General features: G+C 39.7%; 1 protein-coding gene across 2 annotated transcripts in view; it reads left to right on the forward strand.

Moving 5' to 3' along the window:
• Nucleotides 1-21,747, forward strand: part of pop1 (POP1 homolog, ribonuclease P/MRP subunit) — a 49,465-nt gene that overhangs the window by 10,310 nt on the left and 17,408 nt on the right. For both annotated transcript variants that reach the window (XM_020514612.2, XM_020514611.2), the window contains exons 4-10: nt 2,927-3,099; nt 4,315-4,563; nt 8,832-8,919; nt 12,603-12,790; nt 14,101-14,348; nt 16,980-17,073; nt 19,980-20,094. In XM_020514612.2, coding sequence (XP_020370201.1) covers nt 2,927-3,099; nt 4,315-4,563; nt 8,832-8,919; nt 12,603-12,790; nt 14,101-14,348; nt 16,980-17,073; nt 19,980-20,094 — 1,155 coding nt within the window. The remainder of the gene's footprint in view (nt 1-2,926; nt 3,100-4,314; nt 4,564-8,831; nt 8,920-12,602; nt 12,791-14,100; nt 14,349-16,979; nt 17,074-19,979; nt 20,095-21,747) is intronic.

Raw genomic sequence — 21,747 nt, forward strand, 5'->3', positions numbered from 1 at the left:
GCCAGCTTAGAGAAATTGGGCATATTCTCCTTGGAGCGGGGAAGATTAAGAGGTGATCTTATCGAGGTGTTCAAAATTATTAACAATTGCCAAGGTAAAGAAGGATATCCTGTTTGTGAGTTGGTATGTGAGTCAGCAAGAGAACTAAGAGTAAGATGAGGAGAAACTTCCTTACTCAAGAGTTGTTAGGATTTGGAATGTGTTGCATAGGAGAGTGGAGGTTTCAAAAGAGAGCTGAATATATATTTTAATGTGATGAATTTAGAAGATAAGAGTGGAGAATGGGACTAACTAGGTAGTTCTTTTGGGAACCGGTACAAACAAAATGGTCAATTGGCCTCCTGTGTGTAAAATTCTGTAGAATGAGAGGGGATGATCTCATGGACACTCGTAAAATTCTGACAGGTCTAAACAGGGGTATATGCAAGATGATGCTTCTGGTGTCAGGGGAGTTCAGGATTTGGGGCAACTCATTTAGGACTGAGACCAGGAAAAATTTCTTCATCCATAGAGTAGTGAAGCTGTTTAATTTTTTTATTCATTAATGGGATGAGGGCATCACTGGCTGGGAGCATTTATTGCCCATTCCTAATTTCCCAGAGGGCAATTCCGAATCAACCACATTACTGTGGATCTGGAGTCACATGTAGGGCAGACCAAGTAAGGATGGCAATTTCCTTCCCTAAAGGACATTAGTTAACCAGATGGGTTTTTCTGACAATCTACAATGGATTCACGGTCATCATTAGATTCTTAATTTCAGATATTTTTATTGAATTCAAATTCCACCATCTGCCGTGGCAGGATTCGAACCCGGGTCCCACATATCTGGGTCTGTGGATTAACAGTCCAACGATAATACAGCTGGGCCATTGCCTCCCCCTTAATTTGCGACCACAGAAAGAAGTTGAGGCCAAAACATTGTACGATTTCAAGGAGGAGTTGGGTATTGCACTTGGGGCTAATCTCCCAAAAATTCAAGAGAGTCAGGGGGCAGAGCTGAGCATGGTCACCATCACCAAGGAAAAGGTGCTAGTAAAACTGATTGGCCTGAAGGTGGATAAATCACCTGGACCAGATGGACTATACCCCAGAGTTCTAAAGGAGATAGCTGAAGAGATAATGGAAGCGTTAGTGGTGATCTTTCAGGAATCGCTCGAGTCACTGAGAGTCCCAGAGGACTGGAAAATCGCTAACGTGACACCACTGTTTAAAAAGGGAGTAAGGCAAAAGACGGAAAATTACAGGCCGATTCGCCTAACCTCAGTCGTGGGTAAGATTTTGGAGTCCATTGTAAAGGATGAGATTTCTGAATATTTGGAAGTGTATGGTAAAATAGGGCAAAGTCAGCATGGTTTCATCAATGGGAGGTCACGCCTGACAAATCTGCTAGAATTCTTTGAGGAAGTAACAAGCAGGGTAGACCAAGGAGAGCCAATGGATGTTATCTACCAGGATTTCAAGAAGGCCTTTGACAAGGTGCTGCATAGGAGGCTGCTGAGTAAGATAAGGGCCCATGGTGTTAGAGGCAGGCGCTAGCATGGATAGAAGATTGGCTGTCTGGCAGAAGGCAGAGAGTGGGGATAAAAGGGTCTTTCTCAGGATGGCAGCTGGTGACAAGTGGTGTTCCGCAAGGGTCAGTGCTGGGACCACAACTTTTCACTTTATATATTAATCTTCTAGATGAGGGAACTGTGGGCATTCTGGCTAAATTGGCAGATGATACAAAGATAGGTGGAGGGACAGGTAGTATTGAGGAAGTGGGGAGGCTGCAGAAGGATATGGACAGGTTAGGAGAGTGAGCAAAGAAGTGGCACATGGAGTACAACATCGGAAAGTGTGAGGTCATGCACCTTGGTAAGAAGAATAAAAACATGGACTGTTTTCTAAATGGGGAGAAAATTCAGAAGTCTGAAATGCAAAGAGACTTGGGAGTTCTAGTCCAGGATTCTCAAGGTAAACTTGCAGGTTGAGACAGTAATCAGGAAGGCAAATGCAATTTTGGCATTTATTTTGAGAGGACTTGAATATAAAAGCAGGGATGTACTACTGAGGCCTTATAAGGCTCTGGTCAGGCCACATTTGGAGTATTGTGTGCAGTTTTGGGCCCCATTTCTCAGGAAGGATGTACTGGTCCTAGAGGGGTTCAGAGGAGGTTCATGAGAATGGTCCCAGGAATGAAAAGCTTAACATATGAGGAATGTTTGAGGACTCTAGGACTATACTCATGGAGTTTAGAAGGATGAGGGGGGAATCTAATTGAAACTTACAGAATACTGAATGGCCTGCACAGAGTGGATGTTGGAAAGATGCTTCCATTAGTAGGAGAGACTAGGACCCGAGGGCACAGCCTTGGAGTGAAGGGAAGACCTTTTAGAACGGAGATAAGGAGAAACTTCTTCAGCCAAAGAGTGGTGAATCTATAGAATTCACTGCCACAGAAGGCTGTGGAGGCCAGGTCATTGAGTATGTTTAAGACTGAGATAGACAGGTTCTTGATTATCAAGGATTATGGGGAGAATGGGGTTGATGAACTTACCAGTCATGATTGAGTGGCGGAGCAGACTCGATGAGCTGAGTGGCCTGATTTCTGCTCCGGTGTCTTATAGTGTTATGGATCAAAGCATGTGGTGGGGAAAGCAGGAGCAGGCTACTGAATTGGATGATCATGATCATAATGAATAATGCACCAGCTTCTCCAGGGCTATTAGGAATGGCCAAGGAATGCTGACCTAGTCAGTGACAACTGCATCTATGTACAAATAACAAAAAAAACTCCTATTTTATAAGTTGAAGTGTATTTGAAGCACCAAGTGGCCTGCATCTCCTATTTTCTATATTTTGAGAATTTGTTGCCTTAAAATTGTATTGAATATTAAATAAATCTTTTTTAAAAACTTAATGTCTTTTGATTTTCATATTGCAGCAACAACATTTGCTCAAGCCCGTGCTGCTGAAATCAATGCCATGTTAAAAGCAGTCACCCACAAATCTGGTTCTCAGTTTCTGCAGTCACTACCACCAACGATGCGCAGAAGAGCTATGAGTCACAATATTAAACGTCTCCCAAGAAGAGTTCGAGAAATCGCAAAGAAAGAGGTAAAATTATATCAGTAGAAGCAAATAAAATTATCTGAAAAGCTCTTCTAAATTAAGTGATGACTAAAGACCCTAACTGTGCAGTTACTCAGTTTGTTTTTTTATTTTGTATGGATATAAGCATTTATTGCCCAACCTTCAATTGCATGTTAATTCCTATGTTTGGTGTGTTTTCAGTTTTTATAAAACAAAGATCAATTGAATAAATGAATTCTCGTATCTGTACTTTATAATTATCAAAACAAATCCCACATTCCAATCTGATAACCTTCACTCTGAATAAGCATGAGCTCCCTTGTTGGTTTGGTAGATTTTATCATTGAGTCACACTTTTTTCAAAAAGCAGTTATTAGTGTTCCACTTGCTAATCTGTTGGCATTCAACTTCCAGCATATTTTATACGTGCTGATGGCTTTACCACTAGATTTCGTATTGTTCATGTTATATCGATGGATTGAGTTTTGTGCCTGCTCCTCGTTCTGATTTCTATTGGGTGAAATTTAGAAAGGCTTTGCCTTAATTATTTTAAAGTCAAAGTTTTTACCACACTGAAAGAGGCCCTTTGTCTCTGTGCCAGTCATCAAACATCCACCTATTCTAATCCATTTTCCAGTAGTTGACCTGTAGTCTTGTATGGTATGGTGTTTCAAGTGCTTATCAAGAGTTCTTAAATGTTATGAGGAAATGATAATGCATAAAATTCCAGGTTTTATTAATCGAATATAAGTTCCACCAACTGCAGCAGTAGGATATGAACCCTTGTCTCCATCGCATTAGTCTGGGCCTCTAGATTACTAGTCCAGTGACATTATCACTATGCCACATCTACCCCCAAATGTACAAAATGAATTTTAGTTTTGAAATATTTTAAAAATCTGGTTTCTTATTTTATCTTGGGTGCCTGTACACCCTAAGGATTGCAGTGTTTGAAGAAGACTGCACCAGCTTCTCCAGGGCTATTAGGAATGGCCAAGGAATGCTGACCTAGTCAGTGACAACTGCATCTATGTACAAATAACAAAAAAAACTCCTATTTTATAAGTTGAAGTGTATTTGATTTAAAACTATAGTGATATTTTTAAGAAATGTTTTATTCAAGTGTTGATAATGGTTTGTGAATTGTGTTGTTGAGTGCATCAAAGCACCTTTTGTCGAAAAGAAATTGAAAATGCTTTGTCAAAGTCCTAATTCTTGTGATCCCTATCTATTCTGCAGGTGGAAAAGATTTCCCAGCTGAAGAAAGAGCAATCGAAGAGTAAATCTCGCAAAGCCCGTCGTCGACATGGGAACCTGTTAATGGAATTTAATCGAAGACAGCGAAAAAATATTTGGCTGGAGACTCACATATGGCATGCAAAAAGATTCCATATGGTCAAAAAGTGGGGCTACTGTTTGGGCAATAAACCAACCACTAAAAGCTACAGAGCATGTTATCGTGCTATGACAAAGCAGTGTCTTCTCCAGGTAGCTTAAATAGATTTTTTAGCCCAGTTTCTCTGCTGTATAACTCTATGGCCAAATCATTTTGTGGAGGGGAATTGTATTCAGAACAATAAGACATAAGTAAAATTTGTAAATTCTCTATAACTGAATGCTGTTAACAAATGCAACTTTGGCACAGGGCACAAAATCAAGGAGGTTATGGTGAATCTTTATAAACAGCAGTTTGATTTGAACTGGAGTATTATGCCCAATTCTAAGCACTATGCTTACAGCAAGGGTGTGAAAACTTTACATGTGGTGTAGAATAGATTTATGAGATGGTTTCCTGGGTTGAGGAACTTCAGATAGGAGCATAGAATGAAGACCACTGGACAACTCTTCTTGGAGAAAAGGATATGAAAGGAAGGATTTGATGAAAGACTCAGTTGATGAGGAATATGTTCACTGGAGTTTAGAAGAATGTGGGGGCATCTCATAGAAATCTATAAAGTTCTAACTGGACTAGATGGGGTAAGTGCAGACAGGGTGTTCCCAACAAACGGGGAGTTAAGGACCAGAGGTCACGGTCTAAGGATACATTCAGGACTGAGATGAGAAATGTCTCCACCGAGAGTATGATGAGCCCATGGAATTCTCTACCACAGAAAGCAGTTGAGGCCAAAAAATTGAACGTTTTGGATAAAGGAATCAAAGGATATAGACAGAACGAGGAAATGATCATATCGAAACACAGCAGGCTCAAAGGGCTGAATGGTCTACTCCTGTTCCTATTTTCTATATTTCTATGATATAGATGTTCAAGATAATGAGGGTTCTCTATAGAATAAATAGGAAGAAACTTTCCAATGGCAAAATATATGAGAATCAGCGGATATAGATTTAAGGTGGCTAATGATTACATGAGCAAATGATTACAAACAGTCACAGCTTCCAAAAGAGAATTGAATAATTAGGTCCCTGGGGAAAGGCCAGAATGGAGCTAGCTGCTCAGACGAGAACAAACCTGAAGCAGGTGGGCTAAACTTGTGCTGTAACCAATCTAGATTCTTTGCTAAACTGGAGATATTTTAGTATTTAATATTCTGTTTCCTCCACCCGCCCGGAAAACAAGGATTATTTTTAAATGATTATTGTTGGAGAATTCTGGATCACTGTTGTATAAGAGGTAAGACTATATGGTTCACCTGTTAATTGATTCATTGGACCGGCATTATTATATTGTTTATTGCTTTCTATTTCTCAAATGACTCTAATTTCTTGATCACTTTAGTTTTTATGGATTGTATTTAATTATGCTATGCCCCTGAAGTTATAACATCTCAAAGTGTAATCGTTAGGCTGCAGGTGAATCCTTGAATGACTTAGTAACTCCTACAGATTTACCTTAGTAATTTTACTTATGGGTTTGCAATGTGCTATAATACAGCAACTCAACCAGGCTCCTTCGACAGCATCTCTACACCCACAACCTCTAGTACCTAGAAGGACAAGGGCAGCTGTTACATGGGAACATCACCATCTGCAAGTTCTTCTCTGAACCGCACTATCCTGACTTAGAACTGTATTACTGCTTTTTTTCAATGTTACTGTGTCAGAATCCTGGAACCCCCTTCCTAATGGGACTGAGTGTTGCCTACACCACGTGGTTCAAGAATGTGCCTCATCATCACTTTGTCAAGGGCTGGACCGTAAATGTTGGCCCAGACAGCAATGATCATATTTTATGAAAGAATAGATAAAAAGTTACTTATTTGATAGGTTTATGAAGAGAGTTATGCTTGATTCAGTGCAATATTTTTTAGGTTTTAGGAGAAGCTGCAGCTGAAGTTTGCCCCCTGACATTTTGTCCAGTACTTAATATACTCAGCTGTTTAAGACAGAGCAAGTTATATTTCGATGGAGCGTTGTGTGGAATTGTTCATAGAATTTGATGCATTAAATTGATTCTCATACATTGCCGTTCAAGTGAGTGAGATTTTTTTATCCATGCAGTTTAACTAATATATATTTAACTTATAAATCTGAAAATGAAATTGAAGAGGAAGTAGTTATTGCACATCGGTATAATTTTGGCCTGTGTCTATTTTTGAAGATAAATGATAAGTTTTTATCGAGAGAGCATAAAATAATTGTTTATATACGTACATATGAATTAAGAGTGGGAGTAGGCCATACAGTCCTTCAAGCCTGTCCTATCATTTGATAAGATCATGGCTGAGCTGCTTATGGCCTCCACACTATCTTTTTGCCAAGCTCAATTTTGTTTGATCCCTGGTCAGTCTTAAAAATATTCTGTAACTGTCTCTACTGTGTTCCACAGACTCGTGACCCCAAGAGGGATAAAAGATTTCTCCTCATCTTCGCCTTAAGGAGACACCTTATTTTTAAACTGTCCACCGAGTTCTAGTCATTCCCACAGAGGAAACATTTTCTTAACATCGACCTTGTGAAATCCCCTCCGGTTGTTATTATATGTTTCAATAAGATCACCTCTCATCCTTCTCAACTGCAGTGGACTGTCTGATCAGCTTCTAATACAATTATGTTGTTGCTTAAATAAAGCCAAAATTCTGCATTGTCCACCTTGGTGTAGTCTCACCAGCAGCTGGTGCAGTACAATTACTTTTATATTCCCTTCCTCTTACAATAAGCAACTTTCTATAACTGTCCTAATCACTTGCTGTACCTACAAACTAACTTTTTCATGGTGCGTATATCAGGAAAGCCAGATCCATTGTATCTCAGAGCTCTCCATTTAAAGAATGTGCCATTTTTCCAATCCAATTAAAGTAATCAAGTTCACACTTTTGCACATTATACTCCATCTGCCAACTTTTTTCCCCACTCAGTCTGTCTGTATCCCTTTGCAGTCTCCTTACATCTGCATCAAAATCTACTTTCCTACCTATCTTTGTGTTATCAGGAAATGTAACAACCATTAATTTAGCCATGCATGCCAACCCAAAACGATTCATTTAGACTTGCTCTGTTTCCTGTTAGATAACCAGTCCTCTATAGCCATTCCAACTTGTTACCCCTTACACATTGTTCCTATTTTGTGTGGTAACCTTTGTGGCATCTTGTTAAATGCTTTTTGGAAATAGATTCCCCTTTATCCATGATTAATGTGAATCAACTCAAACAGACAGAACCACAGATTGGGTACAGAACAAAGACTTGCTATTTAAGTCTGTGCTGGCCCTCTGAAAGAACAATTCTGTTACTCCCGTTACTCCGTATTTTACTGTATAACTGTGCAAATATTTTCCTTTTGAAAGCCAGTGTGTCACAAGAGTGTTGGTTCTAGGGGAAAACCAACATTTGTTCTGCATGAGAGTGCTGAATGGTTGTTAGGTGAACTCTGGTGGAAGTGTTGCCGTGGGGAATGAATCAATTAATGATGATTGCGAGGTTAATGAATGAGATTGCCAGGCTTTAAGTTTTACACGAGGCAGGTTGACTTTGATTGGTCAGGGCATTGTTCTGAGAAATGAACTAGTGAATGAGTGTCATCGATTTTGTTGAGTTGAAACAGGAACAGTATGTATATGGGTTCTCAGGATAATGCTCTGATCGCTCGGTCCCCTTAAATTGTTATTCTTACAAATTGTGCTGATGAGTGCAAGCTGAAAAGCTTTCCTAAAATGTCAGTTTTTCAGCAATAATCAGGTTCCTTGCTACTTAAAAGAAAAGTTGTTCCTCAAATTGCTTTTGGTTCTTTTACCAATCACCTTAAATGGGTGTACTTTGATTTCTCACTAATAGGAACAGTTTTTCCATATTTGTTCTGTCCTGACCAGTTATGATTTTGAACACCCTTATTGAATTTCAGTCTCTGAGAATAATCCCACCTTCTCTAGTCTATCCATGTAACTGAATATTTACATCCTTGGAACCCACTCTCAAAAAACCTTGTTTGCATCTTCTCCAGTGCCTTCACATCTGTCCATAAGATATAACAGGAGAATTAGGCCATTTGGCTCATCTTGTCTGCTTTGCCGTGATCATGGCTGATATGTTTCTCAACCCCATTCTCCTGCCTGCTTGCTATAAAGTGTGGTACCCAGAACCAAATCAGTGTTTTACAAAGGTTCACCATAACTTTCTTAAAGCCCAAAATCCTGTATGCTTTATGAGCAGTTTTCTCATCTTGTTCTGCCACCTCCAAAGATTTGTGTATGTACCCACCCAGAGGCCACTCTGCCCATGTGCCCCCATTAAAATTGCATCAGCGTATACCATTTCATGGGAGCTTTTGATCATAGTTTTTCTGTTTGCATTTCTTTCAGGATTTGTCTTACTATTGCTGCCTGGAGCTGAATGGTACAGAGAATAATCTCCTACAGGCTCTTGCTCGTTTGAGCAGTACAGATGCAGGTATTTTCAATCCAGGATATGTCAACATCCTTTATTTTGTTCTGCTGTTTTTTGATTTAAGAAACTGTGCAACATACTTCCAGATTTTGGGCCACACTTTTTCTAACACAGCTGCTAGGAGATATAGTAAGAACTGCCGATGCTGGAGTCTGGGACAACACAATGTGGAGCTGTAGGAACACAGCAGGCCAGGCAGCGTCAGAGGAGCAGGAAGGTTGACATTTCGGGTTGGGACCCTTCTTCAGAAATGGGGGTGGAGGAAAGGGAGCTCAGTAATAAATAGAGAGAGGAGGGGTGGGACTGGGTAGGTAGGTGAGATGGTGATAGGTGAATGCAGGTAGGCAGTGGTGGGGATTGGTCAGTGAAGTGAGAGGAGTGGATAGGTAGGAGAGAAGATGGATAAGTTGTGTGGCAAGCACAAAGCAGAGTTTACTAGTACATGTTGCAGCTTTGAGATCTGGCCTTTGCTGGAGTATCGGAAGTCATGTATCAGGTTCACCCCAAGAGTTTTTAAACTATTCGTTTAATATCTGTCACAGTTTCAGACATTTAAACCATTACTCTCTACTCCCATCCTCTTTTACTATTCTGAAGGTGTTGATGCACTTTCCTTGTTCAAACTTCTGATTTTCACCCTCAATGGGTGATTCAACCATGGGGTTATTGCACTTGTGCAGGAATTTGTAAAGGCTTGTGACCACTCTCCTCATTTATCATCTTGATCTAGTCTTGCAGCTTGGTTTGTCTAACGTACATTGGTCTGTCATGGAATTTTTCTATCATGTACATAGACATGATTCTTGCTCTGAAAGGAAATTCCTTTCCTCCAATCCATCCATCAACTCTGTGGCAACTGCATTTAACTTCCACACCACTGATACTCAGCAGCAATGTTTACTATTTACAAGATGCACTGCAGAAATTTGCTGAAGATCCTTAGCTCCCTCCAAACCCATGACCATTTCCAGCTTGAAAAATAAAGACAGCAGATACATGGGAACACCACTACCTGCAAGTACCCTGCCAAACCGCTCAACACCTTGACTTGGAAATATATCACAGTTCCTTTACTGTCGGGCAAAATCCTGGAATTCAGTCCTTAACAGCATTGTGTGACTACCTATAGTTCATGTACTGCACCAGTTCAAGAACAAAGCTCATCCCCACCTTTTTCTAGGACAACTAGGGACTGACGTTAAATGCTGATCAGCAAGCGATGCCCATTTACCATGAGAATATAGAAAGAAATTTCTTTGTGTGACTTCACTATCACTATCATCATCTTCATCGTCACTGTCTATTTCATTTTTTACTTTCACCTGCGTAACCATTAGCACGATCTCATCTTCAATCACTTGGTTCATAACTGGTATATCTTTGTCAACATCCATCTGGCTAGTAAATTTTCTTCTCTCAAATCTTTAATCAGCTCGATCACTGCAGGGCTGGCTGTGCTATCTGCATACTCTAACAAGTTGAGAATTTTTTTCTGTCTTAACAGTTTGAACCCAGTTTCCTGAATGAAATCATTATTGTTAATGTTAATCAAATGTTAATGCTGGCCACAGATTGTGCTATGCGTTCTTCACAGTTGATGGAGTTTCACTTTCCCAGGCACAAGCTAATGTCCAAATCATGTCCTTGAGCTTAAAACCTTTCTGGGATGCTATCACGGAAACCCCAGCATTAACTGCCAAAAGCAATCAGTGCATAAACTCAGACCTCTACTTAAATCATAAAATACCCTGATCCCAAGGTTAAATCAGAGGGGTACAGTTAAGGGGTAAGTACGCCTCCACCACATTGTGTTTGACAAGCAATTCGGCTTTAGGATGGGCAAAACAGTTGTAAAGAATCAGCAAAATTTTGCAAGCCAGATACTACACAACATTTATGCAATGGGTTCTGGCCGCTGTTAAAAAATATTTCTTGAATCATTGAAGGCGCTACTGGGGGTTATCCAATCTATATAACTAGGAGTATTTTTACCTCTTTGAATGCTCTTGGACTCTCACTTTTACCAATGAACGTGAGCTTGCCACTTGTGTGTACTTGCAGCATTGTAACAAGCAAAGGCAGTCAGCCTACCCTTTGGCTCTCAATCTCTTAGACTGAAATTGTGCGACGCATACAGTGCCAACAGAGATCAGTTCCATCAGTGTTTGTATACCTGCTCTAGAAATAATTTCAGTGCCAGTTAACTGTACAAATTCTTTGACAAACCCTGGCAGCTGCTTCAGTATCTACACTTTTTTATACCGAACATGCAGTGTAGACTAATGCATTTCCAATCTTAAATCTCTGCAGTTATCCTTATGAATAAAACCATATTATTCACACTCCTGCTGAAGGTGAAGTCCTTTGTGGAATATTTTTACTCAGATAATTAAAATTTCACTAGAAAGTCTCAGGGCCTGTGCAGACAAGCGCCTGTGTAATGTTTTAAATAGTTTATTCTTCATGATAATAAATCATTATCAATAATTTGCTACTCTTTGATCCAATTTGAAACTGTTAAATTCCCGGAACTGTGGCAGGTGTTAAATAATATCAACTCTCGCTTGCTGTCAGATCTAAAATACTGGCAACTGCCTTTGCAACAGTTAAATTGCAGGATCTCTGCTTGCTGCGCTGTAAATCCAGGTTATTCAGAAAACCAGAAGCGCTGAGGATGCCGTGCTTCAAGTTCCTGGCCAAAAGGATGCTGAATTAAGTAGGTATAACCTGTACCTTTCAATAGTGGCCTGATTTAAATGTTAGGAACTTCTGAATGCTTCAAAAACTATTTGCCTTTGTTTGTTAACCACACAAGTTCTTTAAATCCAATCCATGTAACTTCCAAGTAATAATTGGACAAATGGTTCTGTGCTATTTTTGTTTCAATAGACTGAAAACTTTTCACTTGCTTTTGAACAAGTTCTGTTTTGCACAAATTAACTTCAAGCTAAGTAAATGTAGTTTCTTTCTTCCGCGCTGCATTTCAGTCAAGATTTTAGTATACTTGAGGAGTCAGCCACTTGAAAAAGTGAATAGATGTGGACTCTCTCCACTCTACTGAGAGACTTCATAAACTATGGCCAGTCTTTGATTCTTCTGTCTTGCTGTTGCAATCAAGATAGCTTAATGGCTCTCAACCTTCATTCTGTTTTACCAACATTTTTGGTGAAGACTTTTGATTTTGACTTGTCATTTTAGAGTGGAACGGTGGCTCTCAATAGTGGCAGTTAGCACTGCTGCCTCAGTGCCAGGGACCCAGGATCAATTCCATCTTCAGGTGACTGGCTATGTGGAGTCTGCACATTCTCCTTGTGTCTGTGTACATTTCCCCCTACAGTCCAAAGATGTGCAGGCTAGATGGATTAGCAATGGGAAACTATCAGGGTTACGGGGATAGGGTAGGGGGTTGGGTCTGGGTGGGATGCTTTTCAGAGGGTGGGTGTGGACTCAGTTGCCTGAATGGCCTGCTTCCACACTGTAGGGATTCTCTGATTCTGTGGTATTTTGTAGGAGGCCAGTGAGTTATAACTAGCAAAACCACTCAACAATACTTGAGAGAATGATGCATGTAAATTTGTAACTTGTCTTTTTAGTTCAACTTATTCTGTGGTTTAATTGCACCCTTAAATGGTCTAATGTGTGTTGTCCTGCTGATTTTTTTTTTTTGTTTAAATTTGGTACTAAAGGTGCAACTTTTGCCTCTGTGTCCTGCCTGTCTGGGAAATGTCAAGGGTCACTGGTTCTTTACAAGGCAGACCAATACCCCGAGAAGCCTCTAGGTCCAGTTACTTTTCTTTGGAGGCCTAAAACACAATCTGAAAGCTCTTCTGGAAACAGACAGCTTTGGATTTGGACGCATCCAGCACTTAAAATGGTAACTAATTTTAAAATGGCAACTACTACACAGTATTCATTTGCATCCTGAATTTACACGGGAATTTGGGAAAATTGTAACTTGCTGAACATCTGAAATTTTGAAGTTGTAACCAGAAATTATTCTATCTTGAAATGATTAGTATAACTTCACATATTATGTAAGGAGTGAGACTCCAGCTTATTGTGTTTACTCCTCCCTTTGCTGTTGTTTCAGCTATGCCTTCAGTTGACTGGATGATGCTCAATAATTTCTTCGGTATATCTTTCTTTCTTTTGTTCTCTTCTTAGTTCTCTCACTACAAATCTACCTTTTTCAGTCAAACTTTCAGTTCCGAAGAAGAGCCAGATCAGACTCAACTTTAATTCTGTTCCTGTCTCCATAGATGCTGCAAAACCTGAGTTTCTCCAGCATTTTCAGTTCTTTTTACAAGTTTTGAGTAGCTTTCCAATGCCAGTTTGACTCAATGGGAATATAGAAGGTCACAGATTCAAACCCCTCTCCAGGTCTAGATTTCATAATTTACACTGACACTTAAGTGTAGCATTTTTATTTCTTGGGGATGGTATCTTTTTAAAAATGAGATGTTAAACTGAGACTGCATATTCAAGTCTGTATAAAACGTTAAGTGTCAACTGAAAGATAAAATTGCATTTATTTTATGCCTTTCAGAAAATTTGCATACCTCTAAGAGGTGGAAGTTATGGATAAAATGTGTTTTTTCTGAATGTTCTCCAGACTGTAAACCATTAACTTTAAAAGTACTTGTCAAACTGGGATTCTTTTGAAGATAGTTTTTTTTCTGTTGCACAAGGAACAGAGACGAATATTATTGTAGAAATAACCACAGGGAAGCAAAAGTAACATTTTGGGAAAGGAAGAGTTAACAAAGTGGCTTGCATTTTAAGAAATTGTTGATGGAAGTAAATCAAAGTATATATAACTGAATAAGACACTTTGGGGAGAGAATGGTTATTTGCCTCTTCAATTTTGGAAAATATTTGAGGTCTATAATTTTGGCATAGGTAATGTGTATAAATGTTAAGACTAAGGTGTGTTGTGTTGTATTGTTCCAGCATATTCACCGCAGCAATTAACAGAGAGCGGAGGAGGATCAGTTTCATAAAATGATAAATAGCTTGAGTTAATTCCCAGTTACTGGTACCTCAAACCTAACTAGAATAATTCTTGTATCTCCACCTTCTGTGAACTTTCTCTCAAACTATTTTGTCTTGTGTTTGCATAATTGAGTATATTATAAAGTATGTACTTAAAATTGTACTTTCTTTTTAAATTTTATAAATCTTTAGGAATTATTGACTGAACTTCGGTTGGTCTGTCAATGTTTGGATGTCCCTGTACCTGAACCAGCTCCTAATGAATGTAAAACTATAACGCATGAGCCAGAAAAACAAACTAAAGTAGTTGGCTTGAAAAGAAAGCAGCAGGGTAAAGCTGGAGAGGTGGTCATACCGGAGAAAAAAATAGTAGGCAACGGGACCAGGGATCCGTTGACAATAGTGCTTTGGACATCATTAACTACTGGCATAACTATAGAGTAAGTACACTTTTATAAAGAAAGAGCACAGCCTGAAATTTGCATGCTAGCAATTAATTGGATGGCATTAATAATATCCTACCAGTAATGCTAACTGTTAATGATAAGTGATCCAGTGGCATGTACTGATGCTCCATGGGCATGAAAATGTAAATTCCCTGGGACTGGATCAGGTGCACCCTAAGCTTCCTTAGGGCAGTGATTGCTGTGCCCTATGCCAAAATACTTGTATCATTGATAGCTACGGGTGAAGTGCCAGAAGACTGGAGGTTGGCTAACGTGGTGCTGTTATTTAAGAAAGGTGGTAAGGAAAAGCCAGGAAGCTAGAAACTGCCCATCACTCGAGGGCAGGTTGTTATAGGGGATTCTGAGGGACAAGATTTACATGAATTTGGAAAAGCAAGGGCTGATTAGGGATAGTCAACATGGCTTTGTGCGTGTGAAATCCTGTCTCACTAACTTGATTTTTTTTGAAGAAGTGACGAAGAAGATTGATGAAGGCAGAGCGCTGGATGTTGTCTTTATGGATAAAAACTGAAAGAACTGCAGATGCTGAAAATCAGGATCAAAAACAAAGTTGCTAGAAAAAGGTCAGCAGGCCTGGCAGCATCTGTGAAGGAAAAAACAGAGTTAACGTTTCAGGTCCTTCCTCAGTCTGAGGAAGGGTCACCGGACCCAAAACGTTAACTGTTTTTTCCTTCACAGATGCTGCCAGACCTGCTGAGCTTTCCCAGTAACTTTGTTTTTGTTATTGTCTATATAGACGTCAGTAAGGCGCTTGACAAGGTTTTGCATGGTAGACTGGTTAACAAGCTTAGATCACATGGAATACAGGTAGAACAAGCCTCTTGGGTACAAAATTGGCTTGAAGATGGGAGACAGTGGATGGTGGTGGTGGTGGTGAAGAGTTGCTTTTCAGACTGGAGGCCCGTGACCAGCAGTGTGCTGCAAGGATTGGTGCTGGGTCCACTTGCTTTTTGTCATTTTATATGAATGATTGATTGGATGTGAATATAGAAGGTATGGTTAGAAAATTGGCAGATGACACCAAAATTGATAGTGTAGTGAACAATGAGGAAGGTTATCTCAGCATACAATGGGACCTTGATTAGATGTGCCGACAGGCTAAAGAGTGACAGGTGGTATTTAATTTAGATCTTTATGAGGTGCTACATTTTGGAAAGGCAAATCAGGGCAGAACTTATACACTTAATGGTAAGGTCCTGGGGAGTGTTGCTGAATAAAGAGACCTTGGAGTGAAGGTTTTAAGCTCCTTGAGGGTGGAGTTGTAGGTAGACAGGGTAGTGAAGAAGGCATTTGGTAAACGTGCCTTTTTTGGTCAGTGCATTGAGTGTAGGAGTTGGAAATCATGTTGTGGCTGTACAGGACATTGGTTAGGCCACTGCTGGAATACTGCAATCAGTTCTGGTCTCCCTGCTATAGGAAAGATGTTAAACTTGAAAAGTTTTACAAGGATGTTGCCAGGTTTGGAAAGTTTGAGCTATAGGGAGAGGCTGAATAGGCCAGGGCTATTTTCCCCAGAGCATTGGAGGCTGAGGGGTGACCTTATTGAGATTTATAAAATCATGAGGCGTGGATATGGTGAATAGTCAAAGTTTTTTCCCCAGGGTATGGAAGTCCAAAACTAGAGCGCATGGTTTAAGGTGAGAGGGGAAAGATTTAAAAGGGACCTAGGGGACAACTTTTTCACAGATGGGTGGTGCATGTATGGAATGAACTGGCAGAAGTGGAGGCTGGTACAATTGTGGCATTTAAAAGGCATCTGGATGGATATATGAGTAGGAACGGTTTAGAGGGATATGGGCCAGATGCTGGCACATGTGATCAGATTAATTTTTGAATATCTGGTTGGCATGGACAAGTTGGTTTCTAGGGTCTGTTTCCATACTGTACATCTCTATGACTCTGCACAGAAAATGGGTGTAGACAACTTTAGTCCTAGAAACAGCTAGTTTTCACTGATTAAATTGTGACATAAGTTCATCCGTGAGTGGATTTGTCAGCAGCGTTCATCCACGGTAACTTGGAATCTGGGTGGCTGACATAAGTGTATGCAGAATATAATCTCTTTATCTTTAGTGCACAAAAGTGCCCCCTTCTACAAATGCACACCTATTAAAAAGTACTGTGCCAAAGGCCATGCAGTTAGTGGCAAGTGACCAAACGATCACCTCACCTCTCCCTATTTCTGTGATAACATTCATCCATCTGCTTGTCCAAGATATCTGCACTTACTGTAATTCTGTTCATTTGAGACCCTAGTTTCATATGATCCTAAATTCAGTTGTTTTGTCCTAAGCTCTAGAATTCTCTCTAGTCCTCATATGTCTCTACCTCATTTTCTTCTTGGAGATACTCCCTAAAACTTAACCCTTTGATCAAGCTTTTGATCACTTGACTGAAAATGTCCCTACGTGGCTTGGTGTTGCATTTTATTTTCTGATGCTCCTCTGAATGGGATGCTTTATGTGACAGGGCTATAGGCTATTGTTGCGAGTATGATTGAGCAAGAAGAGAGAACTTTACTACAGCAGATATTCACGTAAGTGAATAGGTACGTTGTATATGATGACTGTTTAATGAAGAACTGCTGGCATCGTCTGCTTTCAGAGATCTGACTATGGAAATTCTGAGGTTTCGACTGATTGGTCCATTGTCCCATTGTGTGATGTTCGAAGCTTTACAAGCTGCTGATGTCCTGAAAGTGAGTTTTTTTTTGTAGACATACCTTTCTAAAGTGACAAAAGATTGACTAGAGCCCTAGAATTAGGCATTGCATTTGTTGTTATTCAGTGTGTAATGCTGAGCTCCATTTCCCTCAGTCCCTTTGTTACCAGTAAACCTTTGCGTTGAATGCTCTTGTTCCATTTGTGGCTCAATGGCTTTACATTATAATGTTAACTGTCAGTGTTTAAAATGAGGGTGTAGAATCCTAACCTGTGAACAATGACAGTACAATAGATTTATTCAAAACAATGGGTGTGATGTTGTGCAGTGGTAGTGTTCTTGCCTATGAGCCAGGAGGCCTAAGTACAAGTTCTATCTGCTCCAGAGGTGTATAGTAACACTACTGAACAAGTTCATCAGAAAAATATCTATCCAGCATAATGACTCAATTAATCAGTCTGCAGAGAATTCACCATATTTTAAAAGGTTACCTATTACTAGTAGAGAATCTTTTATCGAAAAATGTCAGGACCAACTAGTTTTCAGATAAAGGATACTTCTGTTCTTTTTAGTCCTGTATAGTCTGTTCGGGTCTCTTCGGTCTTTTTGGAAAATAACTTCACTTTATGCCCGTTTGGGTCCTTTTGAGCAAAGTAAAATTCTTCTTCAAAATAGAATAGAGTAGTAATTTATTGACAGTTGTATTTTTCACAAAAAAGTACAGGAAGTGTTAAAGTTGACATACCACGGCATCTATATTGATAACAGAAGGCATAGATAAAAAATAAAAAGGCCCAAACCTTGGTTTTTAGATCTTTTTGGTTTTCAAACGTACAAATAAGTGGTACTCAACCTGTACAAATAAGAAAAAGTAATCACTCTGTTAAAGCAGTGATCAGAGAAATTGTGTGAGTGCTTACTTAACTCACATTATATTTCAATCCCTTTGAGTGATTTGTTAACTCTAGCTCCTGTTGGTCAATTCCTCTTACTGACTTTGTTTTAAATTTTAAAAGCACATAAAAAACATGTTGCACCAATTTGGATATATTATTTCCTGGTAATCAGTTGTAAGCTATTTTAATGGTAACGAGTATTTTAATGACTACTGACATCCTAGATGATTTTCCCTCCATCCTAAGGTCAGAAGTGGGAATGTTCATTGATGATTGCACAACATTCAACACCATTCTTCAGGTACTGAAGCAGTCCATGTTCAAATGCGCAACAAGATCTGAACAATAGCCAGGCTTAGACTGAAAAGTAGCAAGTAACATTCACATCGCACAAATGCCAGACAATGACTATCTCCAATATGAGACAATCTAACTACCGCCCTTTGATGTTAAATGGTGTTATTATCACTGAATCCCCCATTATCAACAACCTGAGGGTCACCATTGACCAGAAACTCATCTGGACTGGTCATATAAATACAGTGGCAAGAGCAGGTCAGAGGCTAGGAATACTGCGGGAAGCAACTCACTACGTGACTCTTTAAAGCCTGTCCATCACCTACAAGGTACAAGTCAGGACTCTGATGGAATACTACCCATTTGCCTGGATGAATGCAGCTCCAAAAAAAGTCAATAAGCTTGACGCCATCCAGGGGAAAGTAATCTGTTTGGCACCACATCCACCAATATCCACTCCCTCCACCACTGATGCTCAGTAGCAACAGTGTGTACTGTCTACAAAATGGACTGCAGAAACTTGACAAAAATTCTTAGACAGCACCTTCCAAACCCACGACCATTTCCAAAAGCCAGTAAATGGGAACATTATTGCCTGCAAGTATTCCTCCAAGACACTCGTCATCCCGACTAGGAAATACATTGACCCAGCAACGTTAAGAAACAGCAAGTTCCTGGAATTCCCTCTCTAACAGGGTCTGCCTACGGCGCACATACTGCCTTGGTTCAAGATAGAAGCTCACAAACACTTTCTCAAGGGCATCTAGGAGCAGGGAATAAACACAGGCCCAGCCATTGATGCCCACGTCCCACAAGTGAATTTTAAAAAATTCCACAATTTTTGGTTCCTTCCATTCCTTTTCAAAGACCTCTTACTGCATCAGACCACAGTAATGTACACCGGTATCTCCGCTATGCTTTTCAAGACAAAATGATTGAACTTTAAAAAGGACGTCTGTATTTTTGATTTTAGGTACAACCTGTGCTATTGAGTAATAGAGCAGTAACTGCTGTTAGGTGTAAACCATAAAATTTCAGCTTTGAAGCCTTGTCATACTTGACTCTACTGCACCTCTTAAAGAAGACCTCCTTTGGTCTCAACCAACAGTAATAATGTACACACACAAGATACCATCTCTAACGAATCCACAATAACAAATCATCAGAATATAGTGATTAATTGCTTATGATACAATAGTTTCACAGTGAGTCAACTTTTGAACACTGTTTTAATCCAAATTCTCTAATCTTGCCCAAGTTCTGCTCTTCGCATTATTGCTGTAAATATTGCGACCACTGTTGCTGTCCTCTAGAATTCTTGGCCGGTTCCCTCTGCTTTGTTAATGAATACCTTCGCTCTTTTCAAAACCCTTCTGTCCAAAAGTATTGTCATACTTCCCTGTTCCAACTTCTTACATTTCTCTCATCTGTCCCTAACTAATGACAGCTTTCATCTTTAAGTTTTCTTGGTTCAGAGAAGTAAAGAGTGTTACATAAAGAGAAATTTTTGCAGCAATGATTTGATGGGCTGAATGAGCTCCTATGATATATGTTGATCTGTGTTTGGAAAGAAGGCTGCATTTGGGTGAATACCATCTAATTTGCCAATTGAACTGGTGTTAAATTCCACCCACTCTGTGGAAACATCACCCCGCACTGTTTATGTTGTAATTCTAATGGTTTTAGTATACACGTACTTCTTTTTATTCCTTTCTTTTTTCTGACGTGGCCTCCTTGTTTTAAATCTTAGAACTCCGAAGGGAGGGAAGTGACAGAAATGCACTGCTGGTGGTCAGAGTATTGCAAGCGACCTGAAAACATGAACCGTCATAATTGTCAGAGAGATATCCTTGAGTTACTTCTTGGTGGGTTATACAGAGCTTGCAAACAATGAATTATTTGATACTGAATCAGTAACAAACATGTGAATTGGTAATTGAATTTGAATGTGCAACTTGTTGTATTCATGTTTTTAATCAGGGTAAAAATTCACCAAAATTAGAATAGCTGATTCTCAACTTTGCTGATGAACAATGTTTAAGTTGTTGCTTGTTAGTACAGAGCTTGAGTATTGCTGAAAAAAGAGGTGTTATTGAAGTTTTACATCTTGCATTCATCATGACAGAATTGTAAGAATACCAAATCTTAAAAGGGGCACAAAATTTATACTGCGTGATAAGAGTGCTGATTGGCTGGCAAATCGATTCCAGCCACATCATTCCTAGGGAGAATGTGCCAAGTAGCTATTGATACCTATGTTTTGTTTAATTCAAAAAGTGTATAATGCCTGGACATATTCCTTTCTCCTGCAAAGAGCAGGTCCCTACATATAAATATGTTTCATCTATTAAATGTAAATGTACCCTGTTGCAAGCTCGACTGATAATTGTTTGGTCTTGTAGTTCTTAGCACGCTCATATTTGTTTGTCAAGTGCTATCTGATTTTGGAATCACCTCTAACACTAGACATTATGTTCTGAGCACAGGCTGGCCTAATACATCCAATGTTTTGCCGATTGCAAACTGCTGAAATGATGCGCAGTTTGATACAATCCGTCAGTCAGGGATTTAAAGCCACATGCTGTTTGACTGGATGCCTTTTAGACTTGATGGCAGTGTCCTTTTAATTGAAAACATTGTGTAGTGCTGTTGCATTGTAGCAGCATGAAACAACCAGCTTCACCTGTTGCCCAAAGTTTGAGAACCTTTCAATCAGCACTCCTGGTTGAAGATTGTTGCAAATGCTTTAGCCTTATCTTTTCAACTGATGTGCTAGGCTCCCCTAACATTGAGAAAGGGGATATGTTGGAGCTTCCTTCTGTTGCTAGTCATTAAATTTACATCACCATTCACAACTGGATGTTGCAGGTCTGCAGGATTTAGATCTGGCTTAGTTGCTTGTGGAATCGCGAAACTTTGTATGTTGCATGCTCCTACCAATATTTAGCATGGAATAAGTCATCTGTTGCAGCTTCAACAGGTTAATACCTCATTTTAGTTCTGCTTGATGATCCTGTTATTCCCTCGTGCACTGTTCATTGAACCAATATTAATCCCTTGGCTCAGTGGTAATTGTAATGTGAAATGCTGAACCAGGAGGTTACAGATTATGGCTGAATGCAATTCTGCCGCTACTGATGACCCACAGCATTTGCTAGATGTCCAATTTTCAGCTGCGGGAATTGTTTTGCTTGGCCTTGTTTAAGGAGGCATAATTCACATTTATGCTTGATGGTGAGTTTTGGTAGGATGTTGATTTGCTGAGGACAATCAGAACAATGTCTAATCACATTTTCATCCAGATTCCCCACTCCTGCCACTCCAGTATTGGTCACCAATTTTGCCGTTCTACCATGGACCAATTGAACGTGAGACATTCCTGGGTTCGTATGAGTCAAGTAATCATTAGATAAACTTGTGGACTCTTTAAGAAACTACCCTTTTTTCAGAGGCGTGTAAGATTTTCCTAGTGAGGAGCAGCATCTGTGTATGTTTCCTTCTTATTGCAAGGTTTTGTA

The sequence above is a fragment of the Rhincodon typus genome, chromosome 4, assembly GCF_021869965.1.
Source record: "Rhincodon typus isolate 14 chromosome 4, sRhiTyp1.1, whole genome shotgun sequence".
Classification (NCBI taxonomy): Eukaryota; Metazoa; Chordata; class Chondrichthyes; order Orectolobiformes; family Rhincodontidae; genus Rhincodon; species Rhincodon typus.